General features: G+C 48.0%; 2 protein-coding genes across 2 annotated transcripts in view; one reads left to right on the top strand and one right to left on the bottom strand.

The window, feature by feature from the left end:
- The window catches only part of LOC142765610 (uncharacterized), a 47,082-nt gene extending 35,839 nt beyond the window's left edge, over positions 1-11,243 (top strand). Inside the window, exons 7-8 of the transcript XR_012884329.1 lie at positions 8,521-8,622; positions 10,895-11,243. The gene's annotated coding sequence lies outside the window, so the exon portion shown is untranslated. The remainder of the gene's footprint in view (positions 1-8,520; positions 8,623-10,894) is intronic.
- Positions 11,244-21,021: 9,778 nt separating this feature from the next.
- Positions 21,022-21,699, bottom strand: LOC142766049 (uncharacterized). The gene has a single exon (XM_075867869.1). The coding sequence runs from the start codon at positions 21,697-21,699 to the stop codon at positions 21,022-21,024; it is 678 nt and encodes a 225-aa protein (XP_075723984.1).
- Positions 21,700-22,971: the final 1,272 nt, after the last annotated feature.

The raw sequence follows: 22,971 nt of genomic DNA on the forward strand, positions 1-22,971 counted from the left end.
TGCTAGAAGACAAGTGGTGTTTACGAAAGCCGGCATCTGAACAACAGTGCTACGGGATTCTTGAAAGAGGCCAATGACGTTATGCTAATACGTGGTTTCCAAATACTTAGTAATATTACCCGAAACTGTCGAGCAGTTGTTAGTGTGATCTAGCGTGATCTAAGAAGCTGAAATAATTGAGCTGCGAATTACAATCAAAAGGTAAGGAGAGATAATGACACTCCGCACAGCTACTAGCCCAAACATAATTGATGCCTTTTCGTCTGTCCTTGCTATGTGCACAGCACTTAAATTTACACTTGATGAAGGTGTACCAACCCACTTGAGGTGTCATTTTATTGCAGTAAAATTGATCACTTCTACATAGGAATCAGTGTATCATAGAGAGTACACGTATCTTCACAAAGTATTTCAATGCTCATTGTATACAGAAATATAACAACTTGTTCAAGCTTTTTGGAATTCGGCGTCTATAGCAGCTTTGATGTAGACAGTTGCGGCACATCTTCATCCATGCTACTTCTGTCAGTGATCTATATTGAACACTGGTGGCAGCTTATGTAATGAACGTGAACTACGACAGTGCATGTGGCGAATCTCGCGTATAAATTACCCCAGCAACAGATTACCTTTAGTACTCAACATGGGCTCGCATAGAGTGTTATTTGTTGAGAGAAATGGAAAAGTGGGGGCGCTGTAGCTACCGCACATCACGTGAGGAACCATGTCAGATCTTGTAGCTTGAGCTGTGACTGTGAAAATGCATCCCAGAGCCCGCTGGCGTACTTCTCACTAAAAGAAAACACTCACATACATGTCAACGGGATGTAATGGGGTAGAAATATATAGTAAACATACAAGGAGCGTTTTGTCGACGCTAGTTAGTGTCATGATGCAGTACTTCACTTCTCAAGAACGGTGGCACCACCCAGTGCGAATGAAAGTACATGTAAATATGGGAAGGCGTGTTTGTAAAGGATCATGATTGAGGGTCTGTAAGGCAGTATAGGTGATGCACAAAACTTATTGACGCTCACCACGAAGTCGTGCGTTCAACTTTCTGGCTAATGAAATCAGTGAAAGTTTTTTTGTGGTGGGTTTTTTCAACCAACTGTTCCTTAATCTTTCAATGACGTCCAGCTAGGAAAAAAATTGGTCATTGATAGTTGATATGTAGGGTTTATCGTCCCACAACCATATGATTATGAGAGACGCCTTAGTGGAGGGCTCCGGGAATTTCGACCACCTGGGGTTCTTTAACGTCCACCCAAATCTGAGCACACTGCCCTACAACATTTCCGCCTCCACTGGAACCTAAAGTTTGGCTAGTGGGTGGTTCACGCTCGGATGTAGAAACAGCGCAAACGTACAGGCAAAGGCGGAAGAAGAGACGACAAGGCGCTGAACTTGCCTAAGTGCGTCACTTGAATGCGTATTTCTGGGTGACAGTTTGCAATAGCTAGTATTTTGTTGGCAGGCTGGTGTGGTAGTCACATCTTTCACCGAGGCTACCGAGGTGGCATTTTATGTTGACTGGTTCTAAAGGCACGATGGTCATTGTTTCCAATATCAAGTGAAGTGTTGCGCTGCTTAGCACGTAAATGACTGTCCAGCTCTCGGATCGAGCGAAGGATATATCACGAGGACTTCTCAATGCTATAGGTAGAGCAAGGGAAAGAAAAGAAAGTGCGAAAGACAGAAAGATGGCAAAAAGAAAGAGAAAAAGGAACGAAAAAGAAAAACAAATACAAAAAAGAACGTAGCACGTCAGGCAGGCACGGGTGTTTGGAAAGGGGTGCAAAAGACGGACTTTCGTGCACTTTACAACCCCCAAATCCACACAAGGGCCACCCTTGCTACTACAATGATGCAACATGGAACTGCGCCCCGCGAGGCTAAATCCTGTTGACGCCCATTCAGCCAAGCATGGTCAACATGAGTTTGCCCCCAATATGCCAACTAGGCATGCACTTCTAAGGAGGCGAAATAGGAGGAGGAAACAAAATCACGAGTACACTGAAGTCAACCAGTCCTCGATGGTGAAGAGGAAAGAAATAATGATTGATCGATATGTGTGGTTTGACGTCTCAAAACCACCATATTATTATGAGAGATGCCGTTGTGGAGGGCTCCGGAAATTTTGACCAACTGGGGTTCTTTAACGTGCACCCAAATCTGGGCACACAGGCATACAAAATTTCTGCCTCCATCGGAAATACAGCCGCCACAGCAGGGATTCTATCCGGCAACCTGCGGGTTAGCAGCCCAGCACTTTAGCCACTAGACCACCGAGGCGGAACGGGGAAAGAAATAAGCGCAATAAATCATGTTATAAAACGGTGATATAAAACACGAAGAGAAAAAAATGGCAGCATATCCACGGAGTGAATAATGGAGAGTGGGGCGAAGCATCCGTCTGTCTATTAGTTCTTGCTTCCGTCTGTCCATGCATTCGTCTATGTGACCGCCCGTGCGTCCATTTGCCCGTCCATGCTTGCGTCTGTTCGTGCGTTCGTCCATGAATCCGCCCCTGCGTCGTTCCATGCGTCCATTCGTCGGTGAAGCCATCCGTGAGTCCATCCATGCATCTTTCTGTTTGTCCGTTCGTCCATCTATTCAACACTCCAAGTACCACCATCTCGAATCTTTTTATCATATATTCCGCATATGCACCGCCATCCAGCGGACATTCAAAGGTATAAATGAGAAGTGGCACACACACTTTTTATAGCTTGTTTTTCGTGTCTACTTCCCACCTTTACCCACCTCGATTTCATGGTATATACTAGTTCACTGTATTCATGGGACTGTGGCCCAACGCTCGCTAAACCTTTCTAAAACCAAGGAGGTTACGTCCGGCAAGTATAACGTAGCAACCCTTTCTTGTCAGATAGTGCTCAATGTACATGCCAATGGCTGCTAATGGGGAATGAGAGACAGGAGTATTTGGCTTTTAGGTAACGCGCACGCTGCGAATTTTTTATTGTTCAACACAAAAGAAATCTCTCACCGGCAACACCATGGAGGTCAAAATGTAAGACTGGTTACACACTACGACTACTACTACGACTACGAGTGACGAACGAGTGCCGCTATAAGGAGCTTCGCCCCTAAAACACAATGGTTGACCTCTTTGTCATAGTAATCAGTATAACACGAAAGTGAAGCTTCCCTTAGAGATGTAGTTGAATGTTCATTGTACATTGATATCAGAGAGCTTACACGATGTCGATTGGTGTTTGTCAGGTAGAGCACCAATTGACGTGAACACACCCACGTTGACACTTGGTGACACATCTCTGTTCCGACAACTAACGCCCATGATCAAAAAGTACACAAATCTTTGTGGTCATTATTGTTTGGAGTAGCTGCATTAGTTATAACGGCGAAAGCATAATCGAAGAAATCGGCAAGACAGTCAGGAGAGCCGTCACTGAACGCACGCGAAAGTTGGGCTAATTTCACGATTTCGCGGCAAGTTGAATTATTAAATGACACTGCCTGACTAGAAAGAAACCCAATGGAAGCCCTATCTACGCAGTTGGCTGGCCGAAATTTTTGACGGGGAAAGCACAAGTGGAGAACGCGGAGTTACACCACGGTGACGCAGATGAATTTTAGGGGGAAGCTTCTTATTTCTAGGGCAGTCCGTCCGTCTGGTGTATCCAGCATAGCCTATGCACGCACAGACAGACAGACAGACAGACAGACAGACAGACAGACAGACAGACAGACAGACAGACAGACAGACAGACAGACAAATTGTTTGCTCCACTCATCAACATTCACTCCGTGGATATGCTCTAAAATTTATATATGGTAGATGCTTTCAGCAAGGCCTACGCCAGAGATAATATCGCCACCTAGCGTTATTTTAATGAATCGAAAAAATTGCACTTTGGTTGGAAACGCGCAAAATCAGACGGACGCGCAGAAAAGACGTGTTGAAAAGCAAATTCTGGGCGTTGTGATAATGATTCATTACTTCACTTTACCAAGACGAACGTGAAAGGTTAGTGTTAGGTATAAAAATCACGTTTGCGAAAGCTTGCAGCGTATGTGGCCACGACACAGTCAAAAAGACAATAAAAAAAAGTCACAGCTTTGCTGCAAAGCTGAAGCAATGAACACGATAACAACAAATTGGAAGGTCACGGGCCGAATGGCAAGCAGATCGAAACGTGCCCCGTGTTTCTCACAAACAACTGACGCACAAAACGTACTCGCATGTAGAGGTAAACGCCAATAAGCTTCTCGGTTGTTACTTCCCTATGTCTGAAAAGCGCGCCCTTTTCGCAAACGGAGACAGTGCAACGATTGCAGTGATCTTTGTGCACCCGGTAACTACAACAGAATCGTTGCATTGAAAGCCGAAGGCCAGCCAAGACGAGCGATCATCCCTACCGCGAGATAAGGGTGTGCGAGGGAGCGTCCAGCCCTTTCCTCTCCGCGGAGCAAACCATGCGTGGGCGATGATAGCATCCTTGCTGCGTCATGACGATGTAGCTACGCGCACTCATTGTGCCATCTTGCTCGTAAAGCTGAAAACACGATAGTTCCCTGAGATGTCTGTCAGTAGCCGTAAGCTGTAGATATAAATAGCCTGCCATGTGAGCGACGAAGGAGGGGCTCTTCCGTGGCTCAGTGGTTAACGCCTCGCACTCACGATTCCGAAATTTTACGTTCGATTCCGCGCATCACAGTATTTCTTTCGCGATAATTTTTTTCTTGTTCGTACATATGTATAGTTGCGTATACCTGTGTGGTGAGGGACGTCATCGTCGATGCCGACGCCAGTGGCCCCAAAATTCAGTGAAGAGTGTCCATATACCTGCTATCGCAATAAAAAAAAAGGCAGCCATGGCGCAGTGCGTAGCGTGAATAGTTCTGTTGTCGCGGACGAAAAAGTAGTGCGTTTGACTCTTACTGACGGAACTTTTCTTCATTGCGTCATGATCGAGCGAATTTTTTCAACGCATTTCCGTGATGGAAATGCGTCAACGAAATTTCTAGTGAACCCCGGCATAACATACTTTCGTGGAAAAAAATGAGGGCAGCTTGTACTGAGTTGCTGAAAGCTTGGCACAGCAAAGGATGGGTCTATCACTCTTTGTACTCCCTCATCGGTGAACACGTCCAGCTTCGATTTGCACGGCGCCACCGGTTGGCGACCGGCTCCGCGACAGCCACAAGATTCAAGCCATTCAAGCGGCCCCCACTTAGCTGCCTCCATGACGTCCGGTAATAAAACGGAGGCAGCTCTACCCCCCCCCCCCCCTGCTATAGTGCCCTGACTGTCCACCGCAGCGCCTTCGGCGCGAACAAAGTGGAATAAACATGGTTTCATTCATTCATTCACGGCCTGATCCTAGAGAGGGCACAGCGAGGCTCAGCACTATAATGTGGAGAGTGTGCGCAACACCTTATGCGGTGTCTCTCTTGGCTACTGCCTATGCGTTGCTTTGCTCGGTAGAGGGATATCTAGTTGCTAGATGGCGTGATGCTTGGTTCCTCTTCATTTCTATTGTTTTTCTCTCTACTTCGTTATTTCTCTTTCGCTGATGATCTCTCTGTCTCTTTTTTTGTACATTTTTAGCTTTATTTTTTCTCAAATTTTCGCTGTACTACGTCTTACTCTGCTCTATTTTTTTTCCTCGTCCTCATAATTCCGCGTGGCCTCCTCACGCTCACTTGCCGTTCCCAGCCCTTCGCAAAAGTAAAATCGTACCTTTAACAAGTTTCCCTTATAAACCATGGATGGATGGATGGATGGATATGGCTGCACCCTTTAGATCGGGCGGTGGCTAGCGCCACCAAGCCGTAATCCCTAATGAACCAAAAAGTATATTTTTTTCCTTAAAAATCGAGTTTGAGGATTCGTACTTTGCAGTGAAGAGTTTAATTTTCAGTCGTGCCTTGACTTTAGCCACCAATCAGATAACCTCCTTCTATTTAAGTCTACCCGCTTAAAGTTTATTTTGCCCTTCCGGTCCCTAAACCCCAGTGCTTTGAAAAACTCTGCGCCATCATCCTGAACTATAGGGTGAAGCCCTTTACAGAACATTATCAAGTGTTTGGCAGTTTCTTCTTCCTCTACACACGCACTGCATACTGTGTCTACCCCTTCGTATTTGGCCCGATATGTCTTGGTTCGCAGTACTCCCGTCCTGGCCTCAAACAGTAGAGAACTACCCCGAGTATTATCATAGATCCTTTCCTTGGCGATTTCCTGCTTAAAAGTTCGATAGATCTCTAGTGCGGACTTCTTAATCATGTCCATTCTCCACATGTCAGTCTCCGTTTCCTTCACTTTCTTCTTAACCGATAGTTCTTTTTGGTTTGGCCACCTGCATGTTTTCTAAGTATTTACCAGTCAACTTCCCGGTTCGCTTCCTCCATTTTGTATCCACATTCTTCATGTACAAGTAGCTGAAAACCTTCCTAGCCCAACGCTCTCCCCCCATTTCTGTCAATCGCTTCTCAAATTTTTTGAAACATGGATGGATGGATGAATGCTATGAGCGTCCCCTTTATAACGGGGTGGTGACAAGTATGCCACCAGGCTCGACAAAAAAAAAAAAAACTTTTTTCTTTTTTTATGTTGGCCTAATGCCTCTACTTCGATAAATTCTATCTTAATGGAAAAAAGGTAAATTTTCAGCTTAAGTTCTCTGCCATTTACGGCACACTGTCCATATTTTATTTTTCCAATATTTATTTTTGTCCTTTCTCTCTAATTTTCTGCCACCAATACTCTAACCGTCTCTTACTTATTTCAATCGCGGGTGTGTTCAGCTTTCCATTGTTGTCCCTAAAACCCAAGGCTTCCTGTAGGCTCGTGCCCAAACGTACACCTGGGTGGATATCTCCACATTCAATCAGAACATGCTCCGCCGTTTCCTTATCTTTCCCGCAGCATGTGCATTGTTCTTCTTCTTTACTGAATCTTGCTTTATAACTACGCGTTCTAAGGCAACCCGATCTCGCTTCAAACAGTAAAGCGCTTCCCCTTTAATTATCGTAAAATGCCTCCCTCCTTATTTCATTTTTGCCCTTTCGGTAGTTACTCAAAGCCGGTTTTTTCTCCATAGCTGCCATCCAGTAAATCCTCTCCGCCTCCCTGACTTTTCCCTTAACGCTCTTTGTTGACATATGGCTCACAATACCAGCCGTATATTTACTAGTGAGTCTTCTAGTTCTTTTTCTCCACTGTGTGTCCACGCTCTTCCTATACAAATAACGGAACACCTTCTCTGCCCATCTACTCTCCTTCATATTTCTTAGCCTTTCTTCGAACCTTATTTTGCTCTGCGCTTCCCTCGCCTCAAAACCTGCCCACCCCATATCGCCCTTTACAGCCTCGTTTGTCGTCTTCCCGTGAGCACCCAACGCGAGGCGTCCCACAGTCCTTTGATTTACATCCATTCCCGATTGCACCTCTGCCCTCATGCACACCACTGAGGTCCCAAAAGTAAGCCCTGGAACCATTACACCCTTCCACAGACCTCGAAGCACCTCATACCTATTGTATCCCCACAACGCTCTGTGCTTCATTATTGCCGCATTCCTCTTTCCTTTTGCTGCCGAGGCTTTTTCCTGTACCTCCATGTATCTATCACTCTCATTTACCCATACTCCAAGGTACTTGTATTCACTTACCCTCGGTATTTCTTGGCCTTGTATGGACACCGTCTGATCACAGGGATCATTGAATACCATCAATCCACACTTCGTTACACTGAATCCTAGTCCAAGAGCTTCACCTTCCCTTCCGCATATATTCGCCAGCTGCTGTCACTTTTTGAAAAAAGGCGCCCCTAGCGCCGCGGACGCGAACTACAGTCTGCCGCCACTGTGAGGGCACCGCAGCACATGACGCAGGCTGTGTGTCCCAGTGACGCTGATGCGCTTTTCTTGCAGAGCACACAGACACCTCTTGCGTTCCTGCAGAACGTGGACCGCGTCGGGAGGGCACGCGGAAGAGAGTTTCTTGCAGGCCAGATCCTTGCATTGCCAGCCATAACAAACCAAACTGATCGTCCAACCCGTTGAAGGGTACAAAATATTGCTCATTATGCAGCGGATGCAGCTCGGAAAGCTTGTGGAGAGTACTAGGAGCTCGTTCAAGCTAGAAAGCAGTCAAGCTAGAAAACTAGCCTCCCACATAAACATCACAGCACTCACGCATTCGCTTTCCACGCCCTCGTGACGTCGCTAGCTATCCCACGCTTTTTTGCGAATCGAAACTGACGAAGAGCTCACCGTCAGGTGGCGTAATTATGAAAAGAGTCTAAATGCATGAATTACGCAGGCTCATCTAATACTGTCTTAAACTATACAATGTCAGTACCAGCTTCAGCCAACGCCTCTTAGACCAACAGCGAACTTCGTTGTTAAATCTTCCAAATTTTGAAAATAAGCGTGCTCGTGAGACTAACTTTGACTGTTGCAGTGACTAATTGCGTAAATACAGTTCGTTAAAAGCATCAGTCTGAATTTGCAGACATTTTTTTTCAGCAGCTTCGAAAACAGAGACATGTCTGAAGATCTTTGAAGGAAAATGCACGTACCTCATGATGCTCGTCTGCTACAATGAATACCGCAATTGTTTGTGCTACTGTGGTAAGTGTCCTTGGGCACAAAAACTCAAATAGCAATAACTCAGACTTCCTCATTTTGATACAAGGGGCTGTTATAAAAGCCTTTCTAAAAAGATGTGAAAATAGCCCAAATATTAAGTGAGCCTCTTAAAATGCGCCCCCATCCAGGACACAACCAGATCGAGATTTAACAGAAACTTGGTATTTCAGGAGCTGCAGCGACGCGCAAGTAAGATGCAGCAATTCAACTCAACAGCAAAGCGCTGAAGCACTAGCCTAAACAGCCTATGCACATGCATCGGTGCCACGAAGCAGCAAATATACGTGATCAGCCATTTATTACTACCTACAGGCCGTACAAGCGTTGCCGAAAAACGCTGATAATAATTCGTCGTCTAAATTTGTCAAAAGTGTCTGTTTCCACAGCGACAATGGTCTGTCTACATGGTGCCACGTCCTCGTGTATTTCTACCGGAAAAAAATGTTGAAATGCGTGCCTTTGTTGCTACCACCGATCGGGGGAGGGGGGAAGGGGTGTGAAAAGTACAAGAATACCTAAGTAAGAAAAACACAATAGTGCCAAAAGTAACCTAGCAGAAACTGTAAATCTAGGATGGGCATTGAAGGTTCGCCATTCAAAAGCAGTATGTATAAGCCTATTTTAGCTCCGTGCACATTGTCTTCAAAATGGACGAAAAAAAAAAGAAACGCTCCTATGAGTGACATTGACCATGTCGAGCTATTCTAGAATGTCTGATGAAAGTGCAGTTGCTAAGTGACCCTCACGGGATAATTTTTTTTTTTTGCTGATTGGCAAAGTATCCGCTATTCATTCGTAAAGTGCCACGTCCACTTAGGTTACTTCACATTTAGTAATAGGCGGGCAGCTATAGACCATCCACTTGTGGTGCAGTTCACATATTTAAACGTTTTGTGTGATTCTAAGTTCTTGTCTAGAGACATATTAAATGCGTAGAAAGGAGTGCTTCTACTACGTCACTATCTTATGATGTTTATTTTAAAGCTACGCCAGCCCTCCGTTGTGGAATAACCGATTGTCACGTAGACAGGCTAAGTTTATTTCTCACTTTTAGCTCAGCATTGTTATTATGCATTTTATTTGCATCTTCCTCAGTTTTTCAGTCCCGAACAGTGTAATTGTTCATTCACAACCTAGGACGCCAACACTAACAGAGACAACGGAGCTGGTCCTTTAATTCTATCCCGGTAATGAAACTTTTGTGCATATTTTTCTGTTATCGTTGTGTATCCACAGGTGCAAGTCGGTATACTAGCCGTTCGCAAACAACAAAGGGAAACATCCCTTTTAGGACATCAAAAAACAAGTATAAAACACCACCATGCGCAGCCAATAGACGCATAGATAAGCAGTCCTAAAACACACAAAATCACCATGCTTCACAAAACATTGGCTTGATTCGGGCTCTTGTTTGTTTGTCATCTCTGTCAATACACATAAATTGTACAAAATATATGCTAACCTGTGGGTTGGACGCCCTATGTATTTCGAGGTACTTCAGTGGAGATACGTGATTAATAAATTTGTGATCAGCATAGTCATTTTTGGAGGAAGGGGAGTACATGCACAGGCAAGCAAGTACCTACATTTGTATGAGTTTTCTTTCGTGGTGAGACATGAGTACAAAACTAGTATAAACATACAGTTACATGGGCTGATTCATACAATATTTTCGAGGACGCACAGAAAGATGTATCGATAGACCGCTAGTTCAAATCTGTTTCATATTCTTCCAACCAAATCCTCTTTATAGAACAGTTCAAAGCAACAGAAAGAAGAAAAAAAAAAGAAAACTTATAATGACAATTTCAAGTTACCGGGAAAGAAATACAAGAAAACTGTTGGGGCCGACAAAAACCAAAAATTGAAGAAAGCTCATGGCGCGCGAAGTGAAAGTGACATAAATATATGTACGAACACAAGTTCCACAAACAGTTCAGAACCTAAACGAAAACATATCAACAAAGAAAGCAGCAGGTTGAAGCAATGTAGATGCAAACATATTATTAACAATGTGGCTGCTTCGTCGGAGTAATTTCATACTACAGAAAAAAAGTAGCAATATGTGCAATGACTTAAAATATATATAAGAACTTCCTTGAACTTCATCAGTATCTCCCCTTCATATAATAAGTGGTGTGTGCGCAATATGATGCCTTTGTCTACTTTACGTGTTTAAGTCTCTCGAATCTTTTCATGTCATGCTTTACTTTTGAGCGCATCATAAGAAATGTGTTCCGATTTCTGCTTTCAGTTTTCACTCCTCGGAGATAGGAGATTGTCATAAAGCTGCATCTCCTATTGTTCCAGTTTCGTCGAAAATAGAGTGCAATTTTCGAACGGCTACCACTGTGACAAGATATCAAACAAGAAAACATATGCTTTCATTAATTTTAGTTGAAGGTTACGAGCATTCTTCTGGGGCACAGTGTTTACGTTATCTGTGCCCCGCATGAAGTTGACATTCCCTTCTACGGACAACCTTTATTTTGGAGTACACGCCCCACTGTGAGAGATGAGAGTTGTTTTGGGAAGGAATGCTACACACCCCTTTGACAAAGCAAAAACAGCTTTTATGCAATAAATGGGTGATGCGTAAAATTTTTATGGAGCTTCAATGTTGTCATATACACAACTTGAGGGAGCCATTGATGTTCCTATCAATCTTCAGTGGCCATCTACGAGAAAACTCATAAAAATAAACTAGCTTTTATTGCATAGACAGTGCAGAAAAATGCAATTTTTATTATTTTTTGTTGTAAGTGATATAGCGTAAACTTTCGCATCGGGTGTTTGCAACGGCGACGTGTATCGACCAGCCCTTTTTGCGACTTTTTCTCCAAAGCTTTTTAAAAAGCTCATAAATGAGAACCTTTCTTTTTCCCCGTTGCAGTACCACGTATGCAAGTAGTCAATGACAATACTCCTTCGAAACTCCTACTATCACTTTCGAAATGAATATTTCTCGGGCATGTATTAAACATTTGTTCACTTCATGATTCCAAACAATAAAGAAGATATCATAAATATTTCTTCGTGTTTCATGCATGATATCAATTGAATCATACATATAAAAGCAACGTGAAAACGACGCAAAAAGTAAGGACACACGATAAGCGCTGTACGCCCAATTCAGTTTCTTTTTCAATGGAGGAGAGTCACACAAATTTACCATAATTTGCGTTTGCAATGGACGTAGCGATTTGAAGATTGATGATTGATATGTGGGGTTTAACGTCCCAAAACCACCATATGATTATGAGAGACGCCGTAGTGGAGGGCTCCGGAAATTTTGACCACCTGGGGTTCTTTAACGTGCACCCAAATCTGAGCACACAGGCCTATAACATTTCCGCCTCCATCGGAAATGCAGCCGCCACAGCCGGGATTCAAACCAGAAACCTGCGGATTAGCAGCCGAGTACCTTAGCCACTAGACCACTACGGCGGGGCTAGCGATTTGAAGAGAACAGGGCAAGTAATGCATGGTTGCTTATGGGGCCACTCTGCGCCGCAACAAGTATCGTATTACTTATTTTTTCTTTTTTGCTAGTTTAATCTATATGTTCTCTTCACACGTATTGACTGGTTTACACTGTCTGCTGAAATATATACCAGTAAATACAGCTCTTTATACAAGCATCAAGACAATGCTTACTGGGGATAAAATCTTGGTATATTTTAAAGCTGACCCTGTAATATTTTGTTTTATTCAGGATCAGTTTCTAATAACTTGTACACAATGCTGAAAAAAATGCTTGTTTCTGACAAACCTTGCTGTTTACGGGTTGTTGAACAAGCAGGAGTTGACTCGGCGAAGGAGAGCTTTATTTAGCGCAAGGGCTAACTGAACGCAAGCCTGCGATCACAGCAAGTCTTCTTCCTTTTCAATACTCGAGCTCCATGCCCACTGCCCTCGTTATAATCACCCCCGGCCGATGAGGGAGCCATCCTGGCGACCTAAGGACAGGTGTACACAGAAGGGTCATGGTATGGCTTGAGCCGAGAGACGCGTACGATTTCTTTTCCCCGACGGCGCTTGTCCGGAGATGCATCCAGGGGCTCGACAAGGTAGTTGACAGGGGATGTTTGGCGTACAACTCGATAAGGGCCATGGTACCTGGACGAAAGCTTGTTGGAGAGTCCTGGAGGAGTAGAAGGAATCCATAACCACACCAGTGAGTTCGGAGCAAAGCTTATATGCGTGGTTGACGCGTCGTGGCGATATTTTTGGCGCGTCTGGTCATGTGACGTGAACGCACGAGCAAGCTTCCGACATTCTACAGCGTGTGCTGCTGCTCGAGAAACGGTAGTCATCCCTGAAGGGTCCGGTCGATAAGGAAGAATGGTATCCATTGTTGATGATGGCTCGCGTCCATAAATAAGGAAGTAAGGCGAAAGTCCAGTGGTGCTTTGCGTTGCAGTGTTGAAAGCATATGTCACAAAAGGGAGTATGCTATCCCAAATGGACTGGTCGGATGAAGCGTACTTGGCCAGCATATCCCCAAGTGTACGAATAAAACGCTCTGTCATCCCATTAGTTTGCGGGTGATAGGTTGTGGTAGTGTGGTGTATGATGCGACACTCGCTCAACAAAGCTTTGATGGCATCGGAGAGAAAAACGAGGCCACGGTCGCCTAGTAACTCCCGAGGTGCTCCATGCCTTAAAAACAGGTTTTGCAGTATAAAACACGCAATGTCTTTTGCGGTAGCAGAAGGTAACGCAGCTGTTTCAGCGTACCGCTTTAGGTGGTCGATAGCGACAATGACCCAGCGGTTGCTACTCGAAGTATAGGGAAGCGGACCGTAAAGGTCGATTCCGACACGATCGAAAGCTCGTGCTGGACATGGCAAAGGGAACTGTGGCATGTTGAGTTGGCATTCTGCGTCGCTGGCACGTAAGGCAAGACCTTACGTAACGGCGAACGAAACGGTACATACCGCGCCAGGAGTACCGCAGCTGCAAGCGGGTGTATGTTTTTAACACACCAGCGTGGCCACATTGCGGATCATCGTGGAACGTGGCACAGATGTCAGAGCGCAGATGTCGGGGGATGACGAGCAACCACTTACGGCCGATCGAGCGGTAGTTTCGGCGGTAAAGCAGGTTATCCCGAATAGCGAAGTGTCCTGCTTGACGGCGAAGCGTCCTAGAAACTGGAGCGGGCGTCCGGTTTGAGAGAAATTCCAAAAGGGAAGAAAGCCAAGCATCTTTGCGTTGCTCGGAAGGCATGTCCGAAATGCTGATGGCCAAGGCAGCACTAGTGGAGATAGGCGAGCCGACAGGCTCTGAAGCCAATGGCGAACGTGACAGGGCATCGGCGTCGGAATGCTTCCGGCCAGAACGGTAGATAACACGGATATCGAACTCCTGTAACCGCAATGCCCAACGAGCGAGCCGACCATTAGGATCTTTTAGTGAAGATAACCAGCAAAGCGCATGGTGGTCTGTTACAATATCAAACAGACGTCCACATAAATAAGGCCGAAATTTTCCGATTGCCCAAATAATGGCGAGGCACTCCTTTTCAGTTACACTGTAATTCTTCTCGGCTTTACTGAAAGTGCGGCTGGCATAGGCAATGACGTACTTGTCAAAGCCCTCCTTGCGTTGGGCCAGTATGGCCCCTAGCCCGACACCACTAGCGTCCGTATGAAGCTCCGGTGGAGCAGACGGATCGAAATGTCGGAGCATGGGAGGCGCGGTGAGGAGCTGTCGGAGTTCCTGAAATGCATCATCACACGCCTGCGACCACGCTGAAGAATCAGAACTTCCGGCAAAAAGATTGGTCAAGGGGGCGATAATGAAGGCGAAATTGCGGACGTAGCGCCGGACGTAAGAACATAAGCCGATGAAGCTTCGAAGCTCTTTGATGGTGGTTGGCTTTGGGAACACCGCGACTGCATTAAGTTTCGTAGGGTCCGGGAGAATGCCGTCCTTAGAAACCACATGGCCGAGAATTACAAGCTTGCGAGCGCCGAAGTGAATTTCTTCAAGTTAAGTTGAAGTCTCGCCGTGGAAAGGCACGTAAGAACTTGCTCGAGGCGGCTGAGGTGGGTCGCAAAGTCGCTTGAAAATACCACAATGTCATCCAATTACCAGAGGCACGTTTTCCATTTCAGACCTCGCAAGACGGTATCCATCATCCTTTCGAAAGTGGCAGGCGCATTGCAGAGGCCAAAGGGCATAACGGTGAATTCATATAGTCCATCCGGTGTTACAAAGGCTGTCTTCGGGCGGTCACCCTCTGCCATGGGTACCTGCCCATAGCCGGAGCGTAAATCTAACAAAGAAAAGAACTCTGCTACTTGTAGGCAGTCCAAAGCATCATCGATGCGCGGCAGAGGGTATACGTCTTTGCGCGTTATCTTGTTGAGTCGGCGGTAGTCAACGCAGAACCGGATGGATCCGTCTTTTTTCTTGACGAGAACAACCGGTGAAGCCCAGGGACTGTTGGAGGGCTCGATGATGCCACGTTTCAACATGTCGTCCACTTGTTCGTCGATGACACGGTGTTCAGCAGATGACACACGGTACGGACGCTGCCTTAGTGGGGCTTGTTGACCGGTGTCAATACGGTGAACGACCACAGAGGTTCGGCTTAAGCCTAACTGGCCACGATCGAATGAAGAACGAAAGCGGAGAAGAAGATTTATAAGCTCTTCGCGCTGAGTTGGTGCGAGCTCAGAGTCGATGGCATCCGAGAATACGTCCAGAGCATCATTAGGCGCGTTGGTAGGAGTGACAGCACAAATTGGGAGCGAAACCGTAGAATCGGGTATAGTAGCCGGAAGAATGCACTCGTAAGGTTCGTAGCTTCCCAGGCATTTTCCACGTTGTAGGTATGACGGGCTGTCCAAGAGATTGCACACATAAATGGCAGCGTGACCATTGCGAAAAATGACGATGGCAAACAGAAGCATGATATTTCGACGGCACGCAGATGGGACTGATGGCATAAACAACACAGGCGATTTCGGAGGGGGTGGCCCACGACACCGAGACAACAACAGCTGAGAAAGGCGCAATGTCCACGTCAGAAGCAGCAAACACTCTACACGAAGCACCATCGTCGGGGTCATAGCCCGGCACAGATAACGCGAGTTCAGAACGAGCACAGTCGACCAAAGCAGAATTTGACGAAAGAAAGTCCCACCCAAGGATAACGTCATGCGAAGAACGGAATAAAACTACAAATGTGACGACGTACATCGCACCTTGAATGACGACTCGTGCAGTGCACAAAACTGAAGGCTGAACATGATGACACGTAGTTGTCTGCAAAGATAGGTCGGTAAGTTGTGTGGTCACTTTCTTCAAGTTTCGGCACAGTTTTTCGCTAATTACAGATACGGCAGCTCCAGTGTCAACACGTCTGTGCACCTTAATACCATCCATATAGAGTTCGATTTCATTCGGAGGACAGCAGTTAGGTCTTGAAATTTTTGCTGCCAACGCAGTTCTTGCCTCCGGAAGTGCGCCCGTCAGTTTTCCCCTCGCCGTGGGCTGTTGCGACGTAACATCAGAGAAGTAGATCGACGACGAAGAGAAGGTGAACGGCTTGCGCAGGATGTTCGGTGACCGGGACGTACGTCTAGAGGTGGATCGGCAGGAACGGGATATCGCGGCTGAGTGGGCATGGTGGGCATGTAATGTGAGGCCCCTGCAATGTCGTGAGAAGGGAAGCTGCGACGACGGCAGTGACGAGCTACGTGGCCTGGGATGCCACATGAAAAACATATCGGCGGATTATCCGGAGTGCGCCATTGGCTGACGATAGGGGCACTGTTCGCTGAATAAGGTACCGTAAATGGTCGTGCTGGCGGCGGTGTCATATAAACGTTCTGACCTGTTTCATATACAGCCGGAGACGGGACGGTCAGCGAGCGGGAAGGTGGCGTCGACGAATAAACATGGCGAGTAGCTTCGTAAATGGCCGGAGACGCTGGCGCACGTGGCCGAGCATCTGCGGCTGCATACGTTTGTGGTGCGGTAACAGTTGGTGGAGCCTAGGCTGGCGGCAATGCTTCGGCAACTTGCGATTGAATGACCTGGCGAAGCGAAGGCGACAAGGGTTCCATCGGCTCGGTAGTTCTTGTGATTATAGATAGCTGCCGGGTGACCTTCTCGCGTATGAATTGCTTTATGACTGGCATCAACGCAGAGTGGTCGGCGGTGTCATGGCGATAGTCGAGGGATGAGATGTGCGCGGTGTCTTGAGCAGCGCAACGTGTAGAAGTGCGCTGCCTACGCAGCTCATCATAGCTTTGGCAGAGCTGAATCACCTCGGCGACCGTCTGGGGACTCTTCGCAGCCAGCATTTAGAATGCACCGTCGTCGATTTCTTTCATGATGTTCTTGATCTTGCCTGCCTCGTCCAGAGTCGAATCGACGAGCTTGCAGAGAAATAGCACATCTTCGATGTAGCGCGTGAAAGTTTCATCTGCTCTCTGTACTCTGCCCCGCAAGCGCTGTTCAGCACGAAGGCGGTGGACAGCAGGACGGCCAAAGACTTCCGCGAGGGTTTTCGACCAGGTACTGAAATCACTTTGATGATTTCTGTACCATAGTTTTGCCACGTCGGTCAGGTAAAAACTCACATTTGTGAGCTTATCGGCTGCGTTCCACTTATTGACGACGCTCACCAGTTCATACTCGGCAATCCAGTTGTCCACATCTTGGTCCTCTGTGCCACCAAATATGGGGGGGTCGTGCTGCCGGAGAGCGCCAGCGCAGAAGACAGGCACAGGTGCGAGATCTGGAGTAGCAGCATGAGATGGCCCCAGATCAGTCATTGTAGGAGGTCGTTGGAGCGTGCGGCTGCGAAGTTCTAGGGTGAGGACCAGATGTACCCAGCACTTCCACCACTTGAAACGGGTTGTTGAACAAGCAGGAGTTGACTCGGCGAAGGAGAGCTTTATTTAGCACAAGGGCTAACTGAACGCAAGCCCGCCAGTCACAGCAAGTCTTCTTCCTTTTCTATACTCGAGCTCCATGCCCATTGCCCTCGTTACTGTTACGTCGCGAGTGAACGGCTCAGTAACCAAGCAAGAACAAGGAAGGTTTATTTTGCGTGTCTCGCTTTTCTGTGCTCGGCGATGGCGATGACGTCATGACATGATTGGCGACACGCTTGCATGACGTAGCACATCTCCCCCTTTTACCAGTTGAACCTTTGAGGTGGTCGCCGTAGCCTGTTGGACCGGCGAAGCGGCGGCGGTGCCTCAGGTTGGCTAGAGGGCGGCGACCCCGCCGGCGTGGGGTCAACCATGCCGGCTGGCATCGGCGAGGTTTCGTTAGCGGTGGTGGTGGATGTTGTAGCGCCCCCTGGCTGCGTCGTGTTCGAGTCCTTTGGAGTGCGCAGCCGCAGTTGGTTCGCATTACGACGTTGCTCGCCGTCCGGCGTAGACACAGTCGCCATCCGAGCCCCTTGGGTACTGGTGACCACTCCCGGCAACCATTTTGGCCGGCTGTGGAAATTTCTCAGCCACACCGGCTGTCCTACACAGAACGGCATGGTGGAGGAGCGCTCTTCAAGACGCCTGCACTCGGAAGGCAACAGTCTAGCCTGGTCCGTAGCTGATAACCCAGCAGTAGTTTGGACGGAGACTTCACAGCCTTTACCGGTGTCCGTCGGTATCGGCATAAAAACTGACTGAGACGTTTAATGAACGTGCCACCCCCTTGGCTTTTACGAAGGCCTTCCTTGATCGTGCGAACCGCGCGTTCCGCCAGGCCATTTGAATGCTGGTGGTAAGGCGCCGTCATCACGTGGTTGATCCCGTTCATTCTTACGAGCTTCTAAAACTCGGCTGAGACGAACTGTGGCCCATTATCTGAAACAAGTGTATGTGGCAGTCCGAACCCGGCAAATATGGGCCTCAACGCTTCCACGGTGGCTTCTGATGTCGTACTCCGCCTCGATATGGCCTCCAGCCACTTTGTTTCAGCATCTACGACCACCAGTAGCGTGTGTCCTTCGATGGGGCCTGCGTAGTCGATGTGCACTCGAGACCATTTCCTTCCCGTTTCTGGCCATGGCGCCGGAACCTGCACAGGAGGCATTGCACTGGTTTGAGCACACCTCTCACATTCGCGTACCATCCTTTTGATGTCAGCATCCAGCCCTGGATACCAAAAAATGATTCGAGCAAGGTTTTTCATTGCCGCCATCCCTGGATGTGTTTCATGTAGGAGCCTCAAAAGATTCCCCGCAGCCGCTGATGGCACTACCATTCTATGTCCCCAATAAATGAGGTCATGATTCACCGTCAGCTCATCCTTTTTCTGGAAGAACGGCTGGAATCGCTCCTCGGACTCTGTCAGGTACTGCGGCCAGCCCTGCAGGATCCACTTTCGCACCTGCTGTAACATAGCATCATGGATGGTTAGAACCGCCAGCTCTTTGGCACTGATGGGTGCCGCGTTCACAGCTTCAGCGTATAATACATATTCGGGAGTGTCGTCTTTTACGTTATCGGGCTGCCCCCGAGGAATAGGGAGTCGGCTGAAGGCATCTGCGTTTACGTTTTCAGATCCTTTACGATAGGTTAGGCTGTACCGATATCCACCCAACAGCAGAGCCCAACGCTGAATGCGGGCAGCGGCCATCGGCGGACTGAACGGTCCGGTTAATGGTTTGTGGTCGGTTACTAGTTCAAAATGGGTCCCATACAAATGGTCTCTGAACCTGGTCACGCCAAATACGAGGGCGAGGGCCTCCTTTTCCAACTGGGAATAATTTTTCTCGGCTTTTGTTAACGTTCGTGACCTGAATCCGATAGGGTAGTCAATTCGGCCGACTCGATGCGACAACACTGCTCCCAGGCCTACTGCTGACGCGTCACACTCTAGGCGAATAGGCTTGCTTGGGTCAAAATGCACCGAAAGTTTTGCATTCTTCACTGCTTGTTTAGCTGCCTCGAAAGCATTCTGCTGTTGTCTTCCCCAGACCCATTTTACGCCCTTTGCCAACAATGCGTATAATGGTGCTAGTAAGGTCGACACATTGGACAAAAACTCGCCGTAGTAATTTAACAGACCTAAAAAAGCTTTCAGTTCTCTTACCGAAGGGGGCTGGGGGGCGTCGAGCAGTGCCGTGATGTTGTCGCTTTTGGGGCGTAGACCGTGTCTGTCGATGCAGTGTCCGAGAAAGGTGACTTGCTCTTGCCTGAACCTGCATTTCTCCCGTCGTAGGCGCAGGCCGTGTTCCCTCAGGCGCTGTAGCACTTGCTCCAGGATCCTGCAGTCGTTTGCCTTTTTCGATACAATTATGTCGTCCAGATATACCTGCACGCCGCGGATCCCGCAGAGCACGGCCTCCATGCGCCGCTGGAAGATTGCTGGCACTGACGACACTCCGAACGGCAGCCTGTTGAAACAGTAGAGACCCTTGTGCGTGTTAAAAACGACTAGCCTCTTCGAGTCCTCGTCAAGGGGCAGCCGATTATAGGCGTTTCTCAAGTCCAATGTGCTGAAAACTTCTCCGCCGTTGAGGTTCGCAAAGATATCGTCAACCCGCGGCAGCGGATATTGCTCTATTATGGTAGCTGCGTTCACCGTAAGCCGGAAGTCGCCGCATAATCGCATCTGTCCATCCTTCTTGACTACGGGCACCACGGGTGTGGCCCATTCGGCCGATGTTACCGGTGATAACACCCCTTCGTTTACCAGCCGATCTAACTCTGCTGATACCATTTTTTTGAGCGCATACGGCACCGTCCGCGCCTTACAAAACCGGGGTCTTGCGCCTTCTTTGACGGTCAGGTGTACCGGTGGCCCTCGGAGCAAACCCAACCCCGGAGCAAAGACATCACTCTACTTTGATAGCATGGTTTTCACCATTCTGTCCGCATTTTCCGCCTGCACACACGCCACCTCGTTTCCAGTGAGTACCGGCACGCCTGCCGTATTAAAGCTGCGGATAGTGTCACGGCCGCAAAGCATTGGTCCCGGACAGTCGATGACGAAAAGTTCGGCCTGAATGGTCGCGCCACTCATGGTTGCATTGAGTTGCAATTTTCCCTTGATAGGAATTGGGCCCTTGAAACACGACAGCTTCATTGTTGTGGCTTGCAAACGTGGCCATTTGCCTCGGTGTCGCTCGAACACTGACCGCGGAATAACACTCACAGGTGAACCCATGTCTACCAACATCGTGAGCGGCACTCCGTTCCAACTTATCTGGCGCTAAATAGGCTTTACATGCGCGCTGTCTGTCACTTGATGCGCAGTCAGCGTGTATAAAGCTTCGCAGTCATCCGAACTCTCTTGTGGGTCTTGCGAAAGGGCGTTCGCTTGTTGCCTCCGATTAGTGTCTTCGTCCGACGCTCTACACACTCGTGCCAAGTGGCCGCGTTCACGGCATCGATGGCACACTGTTCAGCGATGACGACAATCATCCGCTTGGTGCGAGGATGCACCACAGCGGGTGCAAGGCCGATGCTCATCGCGAGATAGCCCACTTGCTTTCTTCGACTTCGAACGTGAGAGGCCCGGCCGGACAAAATTCGTTGTGTCGGCTACCGGGGAGGGCAGTGGCTGCATGTGCTGCGCGTTTTCGGCGGCGGCCTCAGCAGTCATTACGAACTCTTCTGCTTCCTTCAAAGTCAGGGAACCGCGGGTCAACAACAGACGTCTTACGTCGTCGTCTCGAACACCACATACAATGCGGTACCGCAGCATGCGGTGCAACATGTCGCCGAAATTGCAGTCTTCGGCCATGCGGCGAAGGGCGGCGACAAAATCCCGCACTCGCTCACCTTCTGCCCGTGTGCGCGTGAAGAATCGTTTGCCGGGTGCTGTTTCGTTGACTTGCGGCTCGTGGTGGCTCTGCAGATGCTTGATGACATCGCTGTAGGCGAGGTCGTTCACGCTTTTGGGGTGGCATCGTCCCTGAAGTACTTTGACGGCGCCATTGAACAGAGCCGCCACCAGCAGGGCTCGTTGTTTTGCCTCGTCAGTGATTTCCTGTGCTTGAAAGTATGCTTCCAAGCGTACCTTGTAGGCGGACCAGCCTCTTCCTTCTTCCGTGAATGCAGGCGCCTGTCCCGGCGCCATCGCTGCCTGTTTCAGCAGCCGCGCTTCAAAGCCTCCTCCCAGCGCGTCTATTCGTGCCTCGCCGCCACTGTTACGTCGTGAGTGAACGGCTCAGTAACCAAGCAAGAACAAAGGTTTATTTTGCGTGTCTCGCTTTTATGTGCTCGGCAATGGCGATGACGTCATGACATGATTGGCGACACGCTTGCATGACGTAGCAGTTACAAGTAAAATCATACAGCCATGCATCAAAATTTTGGATAACTAAATGAAAATTGTAGCTTATGATTCGGGAATGCTACCAAGTCAACTAAATGCTTTATTTCAGAGATAAAAAAAACAAACAATAAAACATGCTAGACCTGCATGGAACGCGAAGCACAGTGGGTCCGAAAGCTGACAGAGCGGCCTTTCAGAGCCTTTGTTAATATAGCAGTGACATCAGCCTGAAGCACGTCTGGTTTTTTGCATCAACGCGTAGTGATCGTGCCTCTAGTAACAATTTTGTACTTATAATACAACATAGGGTCGAAATATTATATAGACTATAGATAAGTATTATGTATACTATAAAACCTGATTCAAGACAGGTGCGAATCCTGTCAATTTCCAGCGCTGCTAAGTGGTCACCTCCCGCGGCCCAACCCCTTCTGATTACATGGCCACACGAAATTGTGATGCCCCTTCCAGTTGACATTTCATCTCCTTGGCACGTACATTATAGTCGTGTCTTCGCCACCCCGTTCTGGTCGTCGTCATCATCAGTGTTTACAGGCGACGAATGAAAACACCGAGGAATGTGCAGCCATGGTGGTTTGGGGCTTGGCGAATCATTTTTGGTTCGATCCTTTTCTGAGCAGCGATTCTTAAGTCGAAGCCCGAACGAGCAGGGACGAGGCACTTGTAGACTCACGCTTAGGCCAGTCTAGGTGGTGAGACATATTGGCACTGCGTGAGTGTTATTTGCGATGCCCATAGCTTCAATGGGTCACATTTTTGGCCCCACTGCTGTGGTTTGGTGGCTAAGGTACTCGGTGCTCACCTACAGGTCGTGGGATTGAGTGCCTGTGGCAGCGGCTGCATTTTCGGTGGAGGCGAAAATGCTGAGGGCTGGGTGCTCATATTTGCATGTGCGTTTAAAAACCGCAGGTGGCCGCAATTTCCTGAGCCCTTTACTCAGGCGTCTCTCATATTTATACGGTGGTTTAGGGACGTTATACCCCGCATATAAATCATTAAATCACATTTTCGTCATGACTCTATGACGAATCACCTAACCTGGTACAGCAAAAA

The sequence above is a fragment of the Rhipicephalus microplus genome, chromosome 6 (genome assembly GCF_043290135.1).
Source record: "Rhipicephalus microplus isolate Deutch F79 chromosome 6, USDA_Rmic, whole genome shotgun sequence".
NCBI lineage: Eukaryota > Metazoa > Arthropoda > Arachnida > Ixodida > Ixodidae > Rhipicephalus > Rhipicephalus microplus.

Bases quoted from the DNA above. Each gene is read 5' to 3' on its own strand.
- LOC142766049 (XM_075867869.1), bottom strand. From the start codon at position 21,699: ATGGCGCCGGGACAGGCGCCTGCATTCACGGAAGAAGGAAGAGGCTGG.